Here is a 19,991-nt window from a genome sequence, read left to right as displayed (position 1 = left end):
GAAATAAAGTACCTCTGGGTTTTATGTTTCAGCTGCAATTAAATATACTAAGAATATTCCCTGTACAATATGTAAGATGCCTTTGATCATGGATCTAACTTCACTTTTTTTCTTTTAGAGTTCACCTGCTGAATAACATTGTGACCGGGCTAATACTAGTTATCACAGCTGTCAACGTGTTCATCACTGCTTTTTGGTTCTCTCCCCTTCACTCGACCCCTGAGGACCAAAACTTTCGTACAGTTGAAACTACCGCTGAGTGTTAACGGGATCCATATTATGTGAAACCTTCTATGAAGACAGAAATGTTCCTCACAACACGGAATACAATTATGTGGGCTAAAGCTGACAAGACTTCAATTCACTTTTAAAAAAGAGGATTACTGTGTTTTTTCTCTAGGTGTCAAAGGAACAAGCAATCTACAGTGAAACAAGACATGACATTTATTGAACTATGGTTTTATTATGTTTTTCTACAATATAGTTGGCTCAAAACTGCATGTGAAATCCTGTAGTTTTGTTAAATTGAAGCTTTTGTGTTTTTGCATTTACTTTGAGTATAATCACAGGCAAGTACTGAGTGAATAAAGAAACTTGGGTGTACAGGTATTTAAGACTGCAATTATTTAATATTTTGTAAAAATGTGTTTGACATAATTAAGAATTGTTTGAATACAGAGAACTGTTAATGCAACATGCCATATCAGTTCTTATATTACTTCTTCAAAAAAGCTCTTGGCACACCCAATAACCAGGACCACATACTGCATAGTGCTATTGGTATGTTTGCCAAGCTAATTTTCTCAAAATGATTGTTTTAAGCACAGCCAAATTTTCACTTAATAAGTAAATTTCTAAACTAAATATTGACCATCTGTTCCACAGGTTTATATACTGTTTTTCTTAGATCTCATCTTTTGTTTGCCAGGCAGCATATATTCCATAAAAATTGTCTTCTGTATATTGCATCACATACCACCCATCATTATTATCACCTTCATTCAAGGCGATTCAAGTCACTTGGGGGTGCTTAACATTTTAGCACCCCCAAGTGACTTAGCCTTTCCTTCCCCTTTAAGTTACTAGAAGAAACCAGGCAACCTTGTTTCCAAAAGGTAAAAATGGAAAAAGATCATGGAGCTTATGTATAAGGCTGCACATAGTGGGATGTACTACCAGGGCCTTATGCATTAAAATAATTAGAATAAAACATATTTTTGCTAGATCTTTCCTGAGATCAAGAGTATTTGACAAAGGAATTAAACAAATAATTCCCAGAGCAGAGGCGTACAGTATATAAAAGAATATTGTGTTTCAATACACACAAAGTAATCGTAGGAATGATCAGTCACCATAGTTATCATGAACAAGGCAACAAAAGATGTTCAAGTTAGATTTACTGTAACTTTGTTTAAAACAACGCGTATTATTATTTACATTTGAATCACAACTTCATTGCTTTAATGGAAAAAACTATATTTGTCATGTGGATAAAACTGTAAATTCTTTTTTAAATAATAGCTACTTAATGACATTCTCAAGCAAGTTAAATTATATTAACACCTACTTAATTTTTGAGACTTCTTTTCTTAACTTCTGCTATTTATACAAGGGAATAACTGGTGAAGCAGTTTTTGATGTTTTGGGGGAAAATGATTGTCAACAGAACTGGATTAGTACTAAATGGGGTCCTAGGCAGGGTATTCATTTTGCCCCCCCCACAAAACTACAGTTTAAAAGTAGTGTACCTTTTTTAACTGCTGTGCAGTGCACCCTCTGCCTCCCCCCTCCACTTTTCGTCCTCGTAGAGAGTACCCGGTAGAACTGGAGCCACACGCAGCACAGCCTCTGAAATCAGAATGAAGTGATGCAAAATGCATGATTCAATCACACCACAACTTTTTTTTACATTTCTGGGACCTGTCCCCTGACACTAGATGGAAGTAAATGTTACCAATCAAACATTAACTTCCATTTTTTCTAAATAGATTAGACTTGCCAAGAACAGGAAAATGTATTGTTTTTTCAGCATGCCCAAAGGTGCATTCACTTATTTATATGGTGCTTCATTTTATATCTAACCATTTTGTACAGTGGATAATTGGTCCACTACATGCAAACTATTGCATGTTTATCTTTATACCAGTCCCCCTTTGTGGCCCTGTCTAATGTAACAATAGGGGCCAACTACTGCAAGAGAAAAAGATCAGTATTTGGAGGCTTTAGGTAGATGTAGGCATCCTGATATGTAATCTTCCATGATGGGTTGACATGTTGCTGGGTTGTCGGGTTGACAAATTATTGGGTGGATTTTGGTACATATTGTTACTAATAACAAAATTAATGGTAGGTGGAGGACCTTAAAGAGTGAGTTCAGGGATTTAGGCCCTAAGATTAAGAAAAGGTCCTCCAAAGTCATTTTTTTCTGAAGTTTTGCCTGTGCCATGTGAAAGTTTAGGGAGACAGCGGGAGCTTAGGGACCTAAATGTGTGGCTAAAGTCTTGGTGTAGGAAGGAAGGATTTGGGTTTCTTGAGCACTGGGCTGACTTTTCTTTGGGGTACAATCTATATCGCCATGATGGACTGCACCTTAATGGAAGGGGCGCCGCTGTGCTGGGGGAAACAATGGCTAAGTGGCTGGAGGAGTGTTTAAACTAGGCAAAGGGGGGGTGCGTGAGCTACAGTTTCATAGGAAAGCTATTGTAGACCTGGCAGTGCATTAAGCAAGAGGTTAGGGGGAGGAGTGAGGGGGGCATAGAGTTTACCAACTAAGGAGATTCCTCTGTTACCTAATAGTAATCTTAGATCTAACTCTCCATTGCATAATGTAAATATCAGAGGGAAAAGTAGTAACCTCTGCTGCATGCTGGCAAATGCATGGAGCTTCTCAGGGAAATTAGGAGAGCTGGAGTCTATTGCATGCACTGACAATTATGATATTATTGGTATCACTGAGACCTGGAGGGATGAAACATGCGACTGGGCCGTGAATTTAAATGGTTACATCCTTTTTAGGAAGGACAGAGGGATTAAAAATGGTGGAGGGGTTTGTCTTATGTGGATTAAAAAGGTTGGAGGAGTTTGTCTTTATGTATATTAAAAAGGGTGGAGGGGTTTGTCTTTATGTAAAGCCAGATTTAAAGCCATGGGCTAAAGAAATTACCAGTGGCAGTAATGAAGAGGGTGTGGAATCCCTTTGGGTAAAAATTTCAGATTTCAAGAAAATTAAGCAAATCAAATACAAAGAAAATCAGCAGGTTACAAAGAAAATTATCAATGGTGTGTACTATAAACCACCCTGTATAAGTAAGGAGGATGAGGCCCAGCTACTATTGCAAATGGAGGAGGCTTCACAACTAGGTCAAATTGTTATTATGGGGGACTTTAATTATCTGGACATTGACTGGAGTAATGGGGTGGCCAAGTCAGAAAAAGCTAGTAGGTTTGTAAATATGCTGATAACTTTTTATTTCAGGCAGTTCAAGAACCTACTATGGTTCTCTTTTGGACCTGGTGATATCTAATAATAATGAACTCATCTGGTATGGATAAAAGTGCTAGTGTCGAGGCTGGTAAGAAAAAATGTGCTTTTAAAGCATTCAAGTTAGCTGGGACAGCAGAAACTTTCATCAGGTAAAAGGAAACAAATAAAGCATGCAAAAAAGCTATTAGGCAAGCTAAAATAGAGATGGAAAGGGGTATTGCAGCTAGGAGTAAAAGTAATCCAAAATTATTTTTTATGTAATTAGTAAAAAAATGAAGCAAGAACGGAAGGGACCCCTATTATCACAGGATGCTGCCACTTTGCAGAGCGATTTGACAAAACTGGAAAACTGGGAAGCAAAATGGAAAATAAGGTTCAAATTTGAAAAGTGCAAAGTTATGCAAGTTATACACTAAGGGGTGTATTTATTAAGCTGTGTAAAATGAATTCACCGAAAAAAGCTGTGTAAAATAAATGGAAAAGATTGCCGTCTGAAAGCCGGATATTACTCCGTTATTTTCCATAAGTTCCGGTGGAAGAAAAAATGCGTAAAAATTACACCGTTTTTACACGGCGAAGCCTGGCGATGTGTGGCAAATTTTCTTGCCGTTTTTTACAAAGTATAATAAAAATGTCCCTAAATGGTAGTGTTTTGGTGGATCCTTAAAGGATCTGGGGATTTTTGTAGATACCAACTTGTCTTATTCCAGCCAGTGTCATGCAGTGGCTACTAAAGCAAATAAAGTGCTGTCTTGCATAAAAAGGGCATTAAAACATAATCTTTCCTCTTTATAGGTCCCTGGTAAGGCTTCACCTTGAGTATGCAGTGCAGTTTTGGGCTCCAGTCCTTAAGAAGGATATGAATGAGCTGGACAGAGTGCAAAAAACTAATCTTGTAAAGGGGATGGAAGATTTAAACTACAAGGTTTGACTGTCAAGGTTGGTAGATTAGAGGGGATTATAGACAGATAGGGGATGTTCTTTTTTCCCATAAAAAGATCATGGCACCAGAGGCCACCCCTTTAGATTAGAGGAAAGGAACTTCCATTTAAAGCAGCGTAGGTGGTTTTTCACAGTGAGGGCAGTGAGGTTGTGGAATGCCCTTCCTAGTGATGTTGTGATGGCAGATTTTGTTAATGCCTTTAAGAGGGATGTGGATGATTTCTTGAACACGCATTGTATCCAAGGCTTTAGTGATACTAAAATGTACAGTTAGTATTTAAGTTGGTATATATGGTTTATGTATGTGAGTATAGATAGGTCAGTATGGGTTTGTGTGTGCTGAGTTCACTTGATAGGGCTGAACTAGATGGACTCTGGTCTTTTTTCAACTCTATGTGACTATGTAAGTATAACAGCACCAACAATGTCATGGATAAATCTTCAGGATTATGCTGCACCACCATATGTTATTTTGCAATAGTTTAGCTGATGTGTAGCACTTGCCATAGGCCAGCAATGGACATTGGCCATTACCTAAGCCTTAAGTGGGTGTCACTAAAGTGGACTATTACAGCTGCAGCTAGAGAGGAACCTTGAGAAGTAGTTGTAAAGGCTCTTTGTCAAGCATTTAAATAGAAAATCTCCTGTCTGGCACATTAAACTGCAAATGTTAACATAACATTTTCCTTTTAGGCTAACATATACCAATTACACTGTATAAAATGTTAGTTGGTATGTTTTATGCTGAAAGGTTTGTTAACCCTATTTTACAATGATTAATTCTATCCAATACTTGCTGTGTTTTGAATTTTTGATTCTACAAACAAGACATGCATCATTTTTGAGGTTTTCACTTACATAGAACCTAGAGCTTTTGTAAAATTCCCAAAAGTGCTGGCTCCTTAAAGGTATTCTGTCATGATTATTATGGTAAACTTTTTATTTATAAATTACACTGTTTACAAATAATTCACTCTACCATTTAAACTTTTATTCTTGAACCAACAAATGTGTATATTTTTTAGCTGTAATATTGGTATGTTGGCAGCCATCTCAGTGCATCCTGATTCTGAGCTTTCAGAAGGAGCCAACACTACACATTAGAACTGCTTTTAGATAAGCTACTGTTTCTCTTCTTCAATGTACTGTCACTAAGACTCAAGTCGCCAGTGCTTAACTATGTGTCCAGCATGTAGTGATGTCTACAATGCTGAAATATTCTCCAGAATTCAGCAAACCTGCTTTTTGGAAGGGTAAGGTGGCCTGGGTTGTCAGAAATCATTGCCCCTTGTTGTATTTAATGTATTTGGGGCTAAAGTCCCTACTGCTTCTCACTGTATTTAATGTATTTTATGGTGCAACTACCTTATGTCTCTCACTGTATTGAATGTATTTTGGGTGCCACTACTTCTGCCCCTCACTGTTTAATGTATTTAGGATCTGGAATTATTCTTCATAGAAGTCAATGTATCATTATTTACAAGTGCATACTTTGTAGATATATCTATCTATGTATCTTTTACTGTACAAGGTAATTAAAACTAATGGGTTGTTTTTCCACAATGTATTTTAACTGGCAGAGAAATGCCTGAAGTCACCCTAAATTATTGGCAGGCAGTGTAGGCAGTTTTGCCTGTTCACCCATCCCAAAAAATTTAGGACATTACCAGCAGTGCTATTAGCCCATGGAGGCACTATCAGGCCAGGCAGCTGATTCCTTCAGCAGAGGAGTCAGGGAGCTGCTATCTTGTTACCTAAACTTTGTTCTGCTGATCGGCTACTGGAGGGGGAGGGAGGGGGTGATATCTCTCCAACTTGCAGCGCAGTAGTACAGAAAGACTAAAGGTTATCAGAGCAAGTCACAAGACTATGGGCACCTGGGATGGTAAGGATATGGCTAGCCCCATGTCAGATTTTAAAATGAAATATAAAAAACCCTGTTTCCTCTTTTAAAAAAGGATTTCAGTATAGAATTCTGCTGGAGAAGCTCTATTAACTGAAATGTAAAAAAAAAAAAACATTTTTCTGTGGTAGTATTCCTTTAAGGATGCTAAGAGATACTGAGATAGAAAAAAGTTTTACAAAATCCACTTTCTATAACAGCCATAAAAAAGGAGCACTATAAAGTCAAACAATGCAGAGTTTACTAAGGAGAGGCAACAGCAAGCTCCCCTTAATTTGCTTGTGCCGAGACACTGATTAACAGATCAAGGCCATTTTAACTTTGCAAGGAATGTGTCTAATTTTAGGCCTAGATCTTCAGTCTGATTATGTACCAGCACAAGATGATAGCAATCTGTTGCTTGTACTGAAGCATGCAGACACATGTTGTGTGCTTATCAGGAAAGCATAAAGAATCCATGTTCATGCAGTTTCAGATCTGCACTTATTTCTTATGTGGTCTAATTGGAATAAACTTATTGTTGGACTAGCACCCCTGCTAAAGCAATTAGTAGGGAAATACATCTTTGGAGATAAAGCTTGCAGGCATTAATTCTGAAAGCATTGTGTAAAGGAGATTACTGTCTTGATAACGTCTCTGATAGGATTATACATGCCTCCATATAAGCTGACCTCTGGCTAAGCAAAATAAGAGCAGGATATGGGAACAAGCATTGATATGACTGCAGGGGAAAGAATAAAATCAGTATTCTTCAACTAAGCCATAGTGTGAAGGAAATTATACACTCTGATAGTATAAAACAACCTTACAGCCAGAAGTAGAATACCTAGCATCCCATACATTGAAACACCTTAGATTTGTTTGCAAAGGATATACATGCTCCAAAGCTGATAAAGATATGAATGACAGGAAAGGCATTTTCAGCTAATAAAAATGTTCTCATCTATACTCATATGACTGCAGAGTGAACATTTTTGTCAGAATGTCTTCACTGAATAGCTATAACATTACATAAATACCATGTATACAGTCAGATGCCAGATTTGAGTTTTAGGTCTTAATATTGTTCAGTTATATTACGGATGCTTAGTGCAAGAACTGATTGTGGTTGAACTAATGTTTGTACCAGTCTATAAGTGTTGTGGATGTAAAGAACATCATAAATAAAAGACAGAGGATGAACAGTAAATAGACATATTCCTAAGGTGATTGTTTGTAGTGAATGGATCAGAAGGCTAGATTAGGACTCCACCAGAATGATAATCATTATTAAACATTATTGTTCATCAAGAGTGAAGCTTGCACTCGGTTGGTTACACTTGGCAGTGCATGGATTGCATTTGAGATCTTCAAGATCATTTCAGGCAGGTTATTGCAATATGTGAGGATGATGTGAATGTATTTCTGGTATACTGAGTTTCTTCAACTCACATAAGTCTCAGTTTCAGTGGAGCAGGCCCCGTTTCTGGCATCTGGGGAAAAATGTTCCTGTACAGAGTATCCATCTGTATGGGGAGCCGTTTGTCCAAAGTACATTTTGTCTACAAAAATACATTCTGTATACAAAGAACAATCGCCAGTACACAGAATGAATGTGTGGCCATATACACTGGTAACAAATATAAAAAAGACATATTTCTGAGAATAAAATCAATTTTATGCACAAAAGAATATTATTATATTACAAACTCCATTCTTTAAATTTTAGCAAGCATTCTGTCTCACAAATGTATAACATCCATACAGCAGAAGCAGTTTTCTTACAGAATGAATTATGTAAAACAAAGCTTTGACAAAATATATAATGGTGTAACTGAATAGCATATACCAAGCTAGATTTTCATGACAAAATAAATGCTTGTGACAAAAAGGATGATTCTATAGCACAGAATTCATTCTATCAACAAAATGAATACTCAGTTCCGCAAAACTAATAAAATATCCATTTTGTGAAACAATGCTGTCAGTCAAATTACTGAAACAATAAGAATCACATATATTCAATATCCAATAGCATGCAAGTTTTAATTGAAGTCCATAGATCTATAGGTCTTTCTTCCCACTGTGTGAATTGTTTCTATAAAGTGCTGACCTTGCCCCCCCCCCCCCCCCCACACACACACACACACAAAGAAAGATTTGTTTGTAGGATTTATTTAACAAGATAAAAGACTGCTAGTTCTGCCCCACATGGCTGCACCGTCCCCAGTCAACACTTATAGACAAATTAAAACAGTGGGAAGACCGGTAAATTGAAACCTGCATATTATTGGATAATGAATATGCTTGTTTTTATTGGTTCAGGAATTTGATTGACAGTATTGTTTCACAGAATAGATATTTTATCAGTTGTGTGGAACCGAGTATTCATTTTGTTGACAGAATGAATTCTGTGCTATAGAATCTTTTCTATAAAATATCCTTTTGTGCACAAAATTGATTTTTGTTCTCATTCTTCACTAGAAATATATCTTTTGTATATATTTTTACCAGTGTACAGTATATGTCCACACATGAATTCTGTGTACTGGGGATTGTTTTTTGTATATAGAATGTATGTAGATAACATGTGCTTTGGACAAATGGCAGCCCATACATCATACATAACTACTAATAACTAATATTTATTTCATGTTTGTATGTGCGTTGCATCATTTGCATTTTGATTAGTCCCTTTTAAGCCAAATAGAAAGGTCAAACTGAAAGCTGCAGAACACAAAAGGGTCCTATAATTTAAAAAGTAGAAACAAATTAAATCCAACTGCCAAATGTCACAGAATACCATTGCCTTTAAAGGCATACTTCTAGTTTCAGGGTTTTATTCATAGGGATCAGGTATTTCATGACACTTTTTCCAAACACCCTCTTTTTGGCATTACAGCAGCATGAACATCCCATGCCAAGGAGATCTGGATGCTGGCCTCTACTCAACTTTCCCTAATGAAGTGCATACATCCCAACTTCCTAAAGTGCTTATTATTAAACTGGGCTAGAAATTCCAAGCTGCTCCAAAAGCTGAGCATTTTTGGTAAAAGAAAAATGTGTTTTTACCAGAATGCTCATTCCTAGGGTTTACATACCTTTAAAAAAATATACAACTGTATCAGGTTCGTAAAATCACATTTGAGAGAAAATGTGCTTTTTACCAAAGTCTCAATTATTAAGAACCCTTTGCATTGTTACTCATTCAATCCATGCTCACACAGTGATGAGGCACTGAATACCGGCTAATCTGTTGTATGTAAATTCTATTTAATAAGTTTGTTGATGATGAAGAATTGTTGATTAGGAAGAAGAAGAAGAAAATATAGCACCAACATACCAAATAAATACAATAGACAGCAAATCTGTTTGGTTTGGTTTTACTTTACTACATCAACCACAACTGTATATTCGAAATGCAAATAATAGAGGGAATCTCCTACACTGCAAGCATTATATCATGTTTTGCACACAGCAGTATTACCAATATCAACGATTTTCAAAATGTAAGACATTAAGACATTATTAGTAGTGATGAGCAAATCTGTCCCGTTTTGCTTCGCTGAAAAATGTGCAAATTTTTCAAAAGATTTGTGAAACGGCGAAAATGTTGCGTGTCAAAGAAAAATTGTCACCCACGACTATTGTTTTGTCACGCGGCTATGCTTTTGTTGCGCGGCTATTCTTTTGTCGCCCGCGGCAAATTTTTCCGCAGCAAATTTTTTCATCCGTTTCGCGAAACAATCCGCCAATGGTGAAACACGGAAATTCGCCGCAAATCCATGCCTGGCGAAACATTTCGCCTATCACTAATTATTAGGTCAAGGGAAAGTCCAATCATACTCATACTCAGCTATGGATCATTTTTGCGTATTGACTATTTGATGGTTTAGCTTTTGGTGCTAAAATAAGGGTAGACCTGGGCAAGCTAAAACATCATACATAAAGCTTTATACTTTGTACCTAATGCCATTGTACCTTGTATTGTGCATGAAATGAAAGGGGCAGCACCCTTAGGCACAACAGAACCCTGTACACAGTATCTGGCAAAAATGAATCAGTTACACTAGGAAAAATTGCATTTTGGCTAGAATATCCAAGTTTTTTTGCAGGATTTGAATTTGGCTGAATCTGAGTATCTTAATAAACTGAATTCGAACCCTAGCAACCTTTTGCAGTGGATTAAGTATTTACTCAAATCATAAAATTGTGGATTCAGTACATCTCTAATCATCCCTAATATTATGCCAATAACTTGCACTGTGTGGTAGATTAGTAAACTAATGTTCAATTTATATATAAGATGTCATTGTACAGCAGTCATTTGACACAGTATAACACTGTGAGAACACAGTATCGCACATAGATAAAAGAAGATGCCAAATTTCAATCGATAAGACACCACTGGAGAATTTTTTCAAGATATGAAGTTTTTTTTGGACGTTTTTCCGTCATTTTTCCGTATTGCACATTTTTTGCCCTTTCGTGAATTTTTTCAGTGAAACAGGACAGATTCACTCATTACTAGTAAGAAACTTACTTACTGTATTTGCATCAAAAAAACATGTCATTTAAATCTGCTCTTGCAAATGTGTTATGCACAATATAAATTCTTAGCCAATGTCCAATGATGAATATTATAGTCCAAAATGCAAATTGTTGTTCTTATTTAAGTGGTTGTATTTATTTACTTTAAGAAGAAAGGTGAATATAAACCAGGCATCCTAAAGAAACATTTCAGAATCATCTTAACAATCCGCCCAATTGTGACCTTTGTCAAACCTAATGACCTGCAATCTGACAGAAAAGAGAACATCAGGCATACATTTACATACATTGAAATTTCCAGATACTGTAAATATCAGTTTTTAACCCAAAAGCAATTTCCCTGGTCCCTGATTTTATGTCAGAATATATTACACACAAGCTCTATTACCATTCAAAACAATTTTTAAACCAAACATTGTACCTTATGTTTATAGCAGCAGACAAATCAATGGTTCAATCATGTCTTTCTCAAATATCCTGCAGTTGGCTTGAATGAAAATCTCAATGTCTGTGTCATTTCTCATAGTTTGCAAAGATGCTTTTTCCAATTGTGAATAAATATTGGGTCTCTGAAAACTAGTCTGCATGCATTTCTTGTTGTGATAGCTATGGCAGAGGCTGTAAACATGGACAAACAAGGAAGGATAAAGTTTCATACTGAAATTCTGTTTACTTTTACTGCCATCATAAATGTATGTATATTCTCGTCTCTGCATGGCAGCTCCTTTTGTAAACCCTGCTAGGGAAGCTGTTCCATGCTAATATGTTCAACTTCAGTGCATTTCAGTTAAGACATGCTTGAAGTTGAATGTACTCTTGGATCAAACACATATCAAAGCTGGCATCGTTTTATTCATCCCTAAATAATATATGTGTGTGTGTGTGTGTGTATATGTTACTTTGTACCAGAATATCTATGTTTGTATTCATGAAAATGGTTATGGCAGATAAATGAATATACCTAATGGGCCCTCTATAGAGTCTAACAATGTAATATCCAAAGGAAAATATCTAAAAGCTCACCAAGGCTGATAATGGTAATAGCTTGAGCTAGGATCACATCAGTACTGAAAATGAGCCATCATTGTATAATCCTACCATAGAGAGTCCCAGGTGTTAATCTATGACTGGCTGGAAACATTGCTCTGTACTGCATCTCAGTGTTTAAGCACCCCCAAAGTGGCATCAGAGGGCTAGCAACATACATAGTCATGCATAGGTAGTCATTCATGTGAAGTTGCCAAATATCACTAGATCTCCAAGAAACTGACACCACATGGTTCATATAGAGCTGGCTCCATTGCCAGGTTTCACATTTAAAACCCCATTCTCAGTCATACACTCCAGTAATAGAAAATTTAGGGGTCAATCCTTCAGCAAGGTACATATATTGTATGGTCTTTGCTACAAATTTTACTACAATGTACAGAAGATCATGCTACAAGAAATGATCAGCCAATAACCAGTTAAGAAATTGAATAACTTTAAGAGTCAGTGTCCTCATGAAAACTCCAAGCATAGATACATGTAGGCCATCCTGGATCATACACAAGGTGCAAACAGCCATAGATCATGTCTAGGGTCTCTTCTAAAATAAGAATAATTGGTTTTATGTAAATCTAATAAATTGGTTAATATATAACAGTATTTCTTTATGATGGTTTTGAAATATGGTGATGATTTAAGCTTTAAGATTTATTGCTTAAGTTCCACCATTAGAAAGAGTTTCTCTGTATGTAGCCATGAATCTCAGACTCATAATGGATGTTTGTGCATCAGAAAGTGTACCCCAAAATGTACAGTATATGACTTTTTCCAGTGGCAAATCTGCTAGTTTTCATGTGGTTGGCTATTCTCCTTTTTATAGTAGTCTTGGTTTTGTCAGCTTTCTAAAGTGCACAAAGAGCTCCTATACTGTATAGAGATAAAGAGATGTGTGTTTTTCTAAAGTACGTGCACTATTACCTTTAATACCTTTGACACCATAACAAATGTCCATAGATACCCACTTAAACATCTTTCTGTTTCCAGGAGTCACAAGCATATTAAATAACCTAAAAAGAGAATATAGACACTTAGCCATGTCAAACATATTATTTCTCATGAAAACAAAGGGGTAAGCAGTGATTGAAATATTTATTTTAGTATTGATTTACAGCTTAAATGGAACTGCTGGTTATGCATTACAACCATGACATTGTATATCTGTAAGTAGAGCTTTATTTGCTATTTAAAGAGGCTGGGTACACTAGGAGAACAGACTCGGATTCCTAGTTTAATCCTAGCTATCCCATGTGTTGCTAATATGGGGTGCAACAAGATAAACGTTTCCTAGCACAGAAAGAGTTAAAGAAATAATGATCATACATGTACAGGATACAATTAGCTGATATCTCATTTCATATATGAAACATTGTTTTTTCATATTTCCTTTACTTTACTGAGGTGGGGAAAGGCCTGTAACTGATCTTAGTTATATTCATCAATTATTGGATTGCTCTTGGCCCTCTATGTCTTGGCCAATACTGGCTAAGAATTGTTTTAGAAACAAAGCCATTAAATAGTTTTTATTTATCCGTACACAAAGCAAAAGTGTTTTAGAAAATCATTGATTTAATTCTGTACATTGAAGAAATAGGTGATCAGATTTCATGTTTAGCGTCTTATCAGTAGAGAAAAAAAGACACATTTTATTATTCCTTACCTTGCTTCACTGTGTTCAGTTTATGGATGTATCTTTATCATAATAACAGAATTTCTAGTGTATATTGGAAATGAAAGCTATCATTTTCATCATAATCTCCCACAGAAGCAAAGAGGAAAAGTGTAATGATTGATGTTCAATAGTTCCTGACCTCTCGAGTTAACTAATGTGAATTCTTTTGCAGTTAGAGGACCCTTTTCACAAGCACCCTGGAAGCCACAGTATATCGAGATGACTTTCAATCTCATTATGCCAAAACATAACCAATCAACAGCTCCAGGCTGTATTTATGCCTCTCTATCTAAAATTGCTTTGAGACCGTTCTGAAACCAGCAAATAGGAATAAAATTGTGTATACTGAAAGCAATGCTGTCCCTTTGAACTCTTTGCATATTTGACCTTTGACGGCTTCTTTTGGGAAACAAAAACTCTGACTTTTGTTTGATCATAGATGATTTCCCATCATGAGAGAAGGGAAAATAAGATAAAGTCGCTAGAACTGATGTTAAATCACTGACATTTTGAAAAAAGACAAGTTGTTTGCTTTGCTCTAGTGAGCTATTAAGTTTATTGTGCTGAGATGCCCAGGTGTTAAGATTGCCTTAGCTGGCCGTCACTAGATGACAGCTAGGGACAGCATGAACATGAGCACAACAGAATGTTTTAAATGTTTTAACTACCTGCAAGGAAACAAAAATATCTGACCTACTGAAATGTTCTGCAAATCAATCAAAAGGTTTAATATGTAAGCATATTGATTCCGACTTCATACCTTTATTTGGAACCCAAAGGGGAACTGTACCCTTTAATATTGCAGGTCTCTAATAAAAATATCACATAAAACTGCCTGTATATAAATGTAGGGGTCTATTTTATGCCTATTTACTATGCATCAAAACCACGAAAAACACTTATACAAAACTTCACCATCTAAAAGCTATGTAATTTTTTTTTTGCTCTAAAACTCCTAATCCTAAAGAAAAGATCCGCCATCTAAAAGCTGTTGAGGTCATGTTATTGGCAGCTGTCCTTTTTCAGTTGGCTAACCTTTCTTTGCTTTGTGGTTTTAGAGGTTTTGTTAGTTTTTTTTTTTTACATTTTCATTTGTGTACCAATACACAAAATTTGAGTTTGATAAATGTGCCTTCATGTCATTTAAATAAGTACAATGAAAGTGCAAATGATCAGACTAAATTAGCTACAAGCATACAAATGAGTGGGAATTGATCAATGCAATCAATTGTAAACCCCATATTGTGTCTGTATAAACCTCTTGTGATAAAACTTTTTTTATTTTGAAAAAGAAAATGTTCTCTTCTTCTTTCTCAACTTAAAAGTGAGGCAAATAGTACAGGAATTGCAACATTTACGGTATTTATTTCTGTTTCATGTTATTTGCAGCCAGTCTGCATTCACCCTTCTTCCCAGATAATTAACAGGGAATTCTCACCATAGGACACCCCAATGGCCCATCAGTATAAACTGTGATTGGAACCAGGACTGGATTGTTCCATATAATGGCCAATCTGGTATATCATGTGATTGATTCCCTCTGAAAGCCGCCTTTGTGGTTCAAAAACCACACTTTGTGGTTCTTTATGGCTTACAAAGGTGGTTGCCAATAATTCTAAGGGTTTTGTTCTTTCTTACACTTGGAAGATCATAGAGACTGACCAGCTGTAAACATCGCACCAGAACCCACATATTCCAGTTACCAGCAATAGCAGTACCCAACCCTCATATACTAAGCACTGGGGACAGGACGCGTTGAAGTTTTCTGCTCGTCCTGTTCCCAGTGCTCCATATGTGAGAAAAGTTTAGGTGTGGCTGGGTGGCATGCAACCCCTAAATTTTTGCCTTACCATAAATCTAGGCCTGCAGGTGTGCCCATTCGTCCTCCAGAATAACTCTGCTAAAGTACAGAAATATACAAATAGGAGGCTTGTGGGAGCACTCCAAGGCTACGTAAAATATAAGGACAATGGAAGTGCAACGGATCTGGCCAAATTAACGAAACAACTACTGTAACCAAAATAAATTTGGCTGGGCAATTTTCGAATCATCATCATCAACTTTGTAATACAACCCCTGTTTTTGAAGATATATGAAATATATTAAAGTACTAATGACCAAGGGACCAAGGAATATCACTGATCAATCCCCCCTATTTTCTACTCTATTAAATACTATAAAATCTAGAATTATTTGCATTTAATGGAAATATCCTTTCCATAATTTGGAACTTTCTGGATAACAGGTTTCTGGATAATGTATCCCATACCTGTATGTCGATATATACACACACACATAGACACGCAAACAGCCAACACAGTTCACATGTGCATTATTGATTTAAGCAGTGTGAAAGAAAAAGAGCAAGTGTTATTATCATTATCACACTTTTTCAATAATTGTGATGGCATTTTTGAAAAAGGTTTCATTTTGTGTTATTGTGGGTGAAGGGTCATCTGCCCTGTGATATGCATTATGTTAATAAGTATGCATCGATGCTTTTAAAGTGACATGCAAGGTGAAAAAATAAATTGGAACTTTTAGCACATGTTCATTCAAGTGATAATAATATACAGTCTCACCTCTCTGATACAGAAGTCTAGACTTAAAATAATAATTATAAATCTTGCTTTGAACAGCTAAATAGATTTCCCATTAAGGGAATTTCCATTAAATAGAATTCTTTCTGTCTCTACTTCCACCCAGTACTTCAGCCTTAGCATGGTTAAATCTAGAGCACTAACACAGCATCTAGTGACATTTTTTTTGGCATTTCCATTTATTTTTAATTCCCATGATGGGCTCCTAATGAAACATAGCACCGTGTATTAATTAATAGGCAGAATCAGTCCATGTTCTGTAGAGTATACATCTAGGTATATTTGGGCAAATCAGCTAATTTAGTGAGATTATCCATCCAAGTTGTAGTCCATTTTGGGCTGATCGGTTAAATAATTAAATTGGGAGTTTTGTGCAGACCCACTAAAAGAGGTCAGAATCCATTGGCAATAGGGTCCTTGATAAATTGGATTTTCATGCCTTCCCTGATTAACAACAAGATTTAGACAATTGCTACACCAAGGTTGCTACACCAAGACAGGGTTCCACTGTATATTTCTCCTAGCTCTCCATTTGGTACAGATGCAGAGCTTGGTACATACCTAGGTTGATAGCCAGTAAATTGTATCCAGAGCTGATAAACAGGTAGAAGGATCAATAAGCAACAGTCCAGCTCTTTGTCTGCTACACGTAAAAGTTCTATTTGATTATTATATAGTTTATCTGTTACCATCAACAGCTATTTAAAAAAGCTGGGGAAAAAAGAAATGAAACATTTGGTGATAGAAAGTTAAAATGCTTTTAAAGGTGAGTGATACATTAGTATCAGTGTTAGTACAAAAACAGCTTCAATGCAAATCTAACCATATGATGTTTTAAATAAGATTATAAAAGCAATAGCAGTAACCTTAAAGGTACAACAATAAGGAATATTTATGCGGGTCAGACTTTATCTGATCTATGAAACATTAAGGAAAAGAGATTTGTGGGAACTTACAATATCTGATCTGATAAAGTCAAATGGTTTCTTGTTTTCATGAATCTACATCCGGCAGTCAATGTATATCGTTGAGATGTCAGATGGAAACACAGCATGCAGCATTCCCTTCTGGCAGTCTTGTCATGTTGGAGGGCAAAACTTTCATGTAGTTTATAGATCTGATTTTATTATTAGCTTCATTATTTTTAGCTGTGCAACTACATCTAACTCGTAGGATGAGATCTGTCCAACTGACTACATCTAACAAAATCTCCTATGTAGTTCTACCCCAAGTGGAATTTCTAATAGGAGAAAAAGAAAAGGGAGTGGAAAACACAAGGTGTAATGGGCAAATCAGATTAAGCAAAGTAGCATTGCATTGCCCTTAGTAGGTGGCAGTGGCATATCATTTTTACTGATGAAAAAGCTTCTCTAAAGAAAGAAGAGATTATTTAAAGGAGAAGGAAAGGCTAAGTCACTTGGGGGTGCCAAAATGTTAGGCACCTCCAAGTGACTTTAATCGCTTACCTTGTACCCCGGGCTGGTGCCCCTGTTAGGAGAAAACAGCACCAGCCCGGGGTACCTGTAGTGAGAGCTTCCTTCTTCCGCGGCAAAATCCCTGGGCCGGCGCATGTGCATTAGAGTGAAAAGCCGACTTTGTTGTTAAAGTTAGACTTTTCACTCTAATGCGCAAGCGCCAACGTGGAATAAGAAAGCGCTGCAGGTACCCCGGGCTGGTGCGTTTTTCTCCTAACAGGGGCACCAGCCCAGGGTACAAGGTAACCCATTAAAGTCACTTGGGGGTGCCTAACATTTTGACACCCCCAAGTGACTTAGGCTTTCCTTCTCCTTTAAAGGCAGAGAGATTAGGAGAAAGATGATTATGGGAGGGGTGGGAATGCCAGAGAAAATGTGGAGCTTTAAGAAAGCCTTGAATGCATGCATTTATGTATAAAGGTACTGGGTGAGGTGTAGAGGAGCAGATCCCTAGGAAAGTGTAATGAGCACTTGGTGAATACTTCAGAGGTGTAGGGTGAAGCAGAGTTGTGAACTTCTTTAAATGTCAGGGTCAGCTTGAATTTTTATCCTGAAAGGTAGCAGAAGCCAGTGGAATGGCCAAGGAGGAGTCTCTAAAAGTCTCTAAAGGGAAAGGGCAATTAATAGTGTTACAGCAGTCATTTTGTGATATGATGAGAGCATTTTGGTGGGATTTTCTGTTATAAATTGACCCTACATTAAAAATACTCTTCAAGGCACCAGGTTTGGGCATAAGGAGTTATAATACACTCTTCTGGAATGTTACGGATAGTGGATAGTGAAAAAACACCAATTTTTGACTTTTCTAACTGTGACAAAGGTGGGCACATAAAGTTTATCTGAGGCAGAGAAAATACATTTGCAGATATAGGTATGAAATTCAAACCAATTTACTAAAACTCTAACCTTTCTAATTTTTTTCTTTTTAAAATTTTGAATAAACACAAAAATAATTTGTATGAAAAAATCTGAACTGAAAAAGCATGTGCAGGAAAAAGTCATAAAACTTCGAATTTTTTGACTTTTCACATTATAACTGCAACTTTTTTCCAATTATCTCAAAAATCGAAAGAAAGCAAAGAAAGATCTTCCAGGGAAGGGACATCTCAGACGTCTACATAATCTCAACAAGTTTTAGATGGCATATTGTCAGGTTCAGAATTGTTGCAGGTTTGATGCATAGTAAATCTCTAAAAAATTGTGACTTTTTTGGAACCTTTTATTACTAAAAAATCTGGGGAAAAAAACTCAATTTCAGGGTTTTGTTGCAAATTTAAAGTGGTTTGGTTGTGTTAATTATTTGATATACAAGGAGAGCGCTGTCCAATGCATTTAGGACCTGAGAATCCAAATGTTCAGACATGTTATATTAATTCAGAGGCTATCAGATGTGTTCTCTGTATAATTAAGTAGTAACCTGAAGCTGTTCCAGATTTTATGAACCATAAAACCCTACTTTTCATAAATCAAATCATTTCAGAAACCTTAGTGCCTCTAAAGCTTGTTTTATATTGATTTTCAAAGGGTATGTTGGCAAAGCTGTCACCTGTGCTAACTACATAGTATCCTTCCTCATATGTCTGGAGTAGAATATCTCTTGCTATTTATATAATCTCTACATACTTTAAACATAATGCAATCAAATCATTTTACAATTAATAGCACAGTATTTTGTAATTAGACCAGCCCCAAACCTTTCCAATATACACATTGTTTTTACCTGATCACTGCAGTCTCTCCATCTATTAAAGGTAACAATCTGACTGTAAAAAAGCTCCATATTCACAACTGAAACATCTTCCTGTTACACAATCACAATCAAGATTAAATTCCTGAGCATCACATTCGAAAAAATCACACAAGTATGTCTACTGCATATCGAGATGACAGCTTCCCTTGTACCAATTTCCCAAGCACAATGAGTACATATCCTGCTGAGATTACAATCTAAGTTGTATGCCTGAGGCTAAGGGGCATTTTTGGAAGAACAAAAAAGTGCTATGTAATATTGTTTGTTAGGTAGTTATTACATAGTGAATTTTAATTTCACATAGTGTATTTTTGGTTGTTACAAAATAACAGCTTCTCCAGTAAGAATTTTGAATATATAATATACATTGGTATAATCTATTTAAAAAAAAACTTTTTTTCTGCTGTCAGACGGGTCAGTAAAATGTTTTTTCCAAATTTGCCAAACTTAAAACATCTTATTGCAGATATTGTTTTTTTTTCTACTCCTTCATTTTTTATTTATTCCTCTAAAAGTGTCTGCAGCAAGGCATAAAGTAGGACAGGGTAGTTCCCACCAGAACAGAAGTGTGATCATTGCAACACAGTCGCT

General features: G+C 36.3%; 1 protein-coding gene across 1 annotated transcript in view; it reads left to right on the top strand.

Annotated features, from left to right (window-relative positions):
* Positions 1-603, top strand: part of LOC100493356 (ninjurin-2) — a 47,151-nt gene extending 46,548 nt beyond the window's left edge. The window contains exon 5 of the mRNA XM_018093359.2: positions 119-603. Coding sequence (XP_017948848.2) covers positions 119-266 — 148 coding nt within the window. The 3' untranslated portion in view covers positions 267-603. The remainder of the gene's footprint in view (positions 1-118) is intronic.
* The last annotated feature ends 19,388 nt before the right edge of the window (positions 604-19,991 follow it).

The sequence above is a fragment of the Xenopus tropicalis genome, chromosome 4 (assembly GCF_000004195.4).
Source record: "Xenopus tropicalis strain Nigerian chromosome 4, UCB_Xtro_10.0, whole genome shotgun sequence".
Lineage (NCBI taxonomy): Eukaryota > Metazoa > Chordata > Amphibia > Anura > Pipidae > Xenopus > Xenopus tropicalis.
The sequence above is the reverse complement of the archived record's forward strand: the minus strand, read 5'-3'. Positions and strand labels throughout refer to the sequence as shown.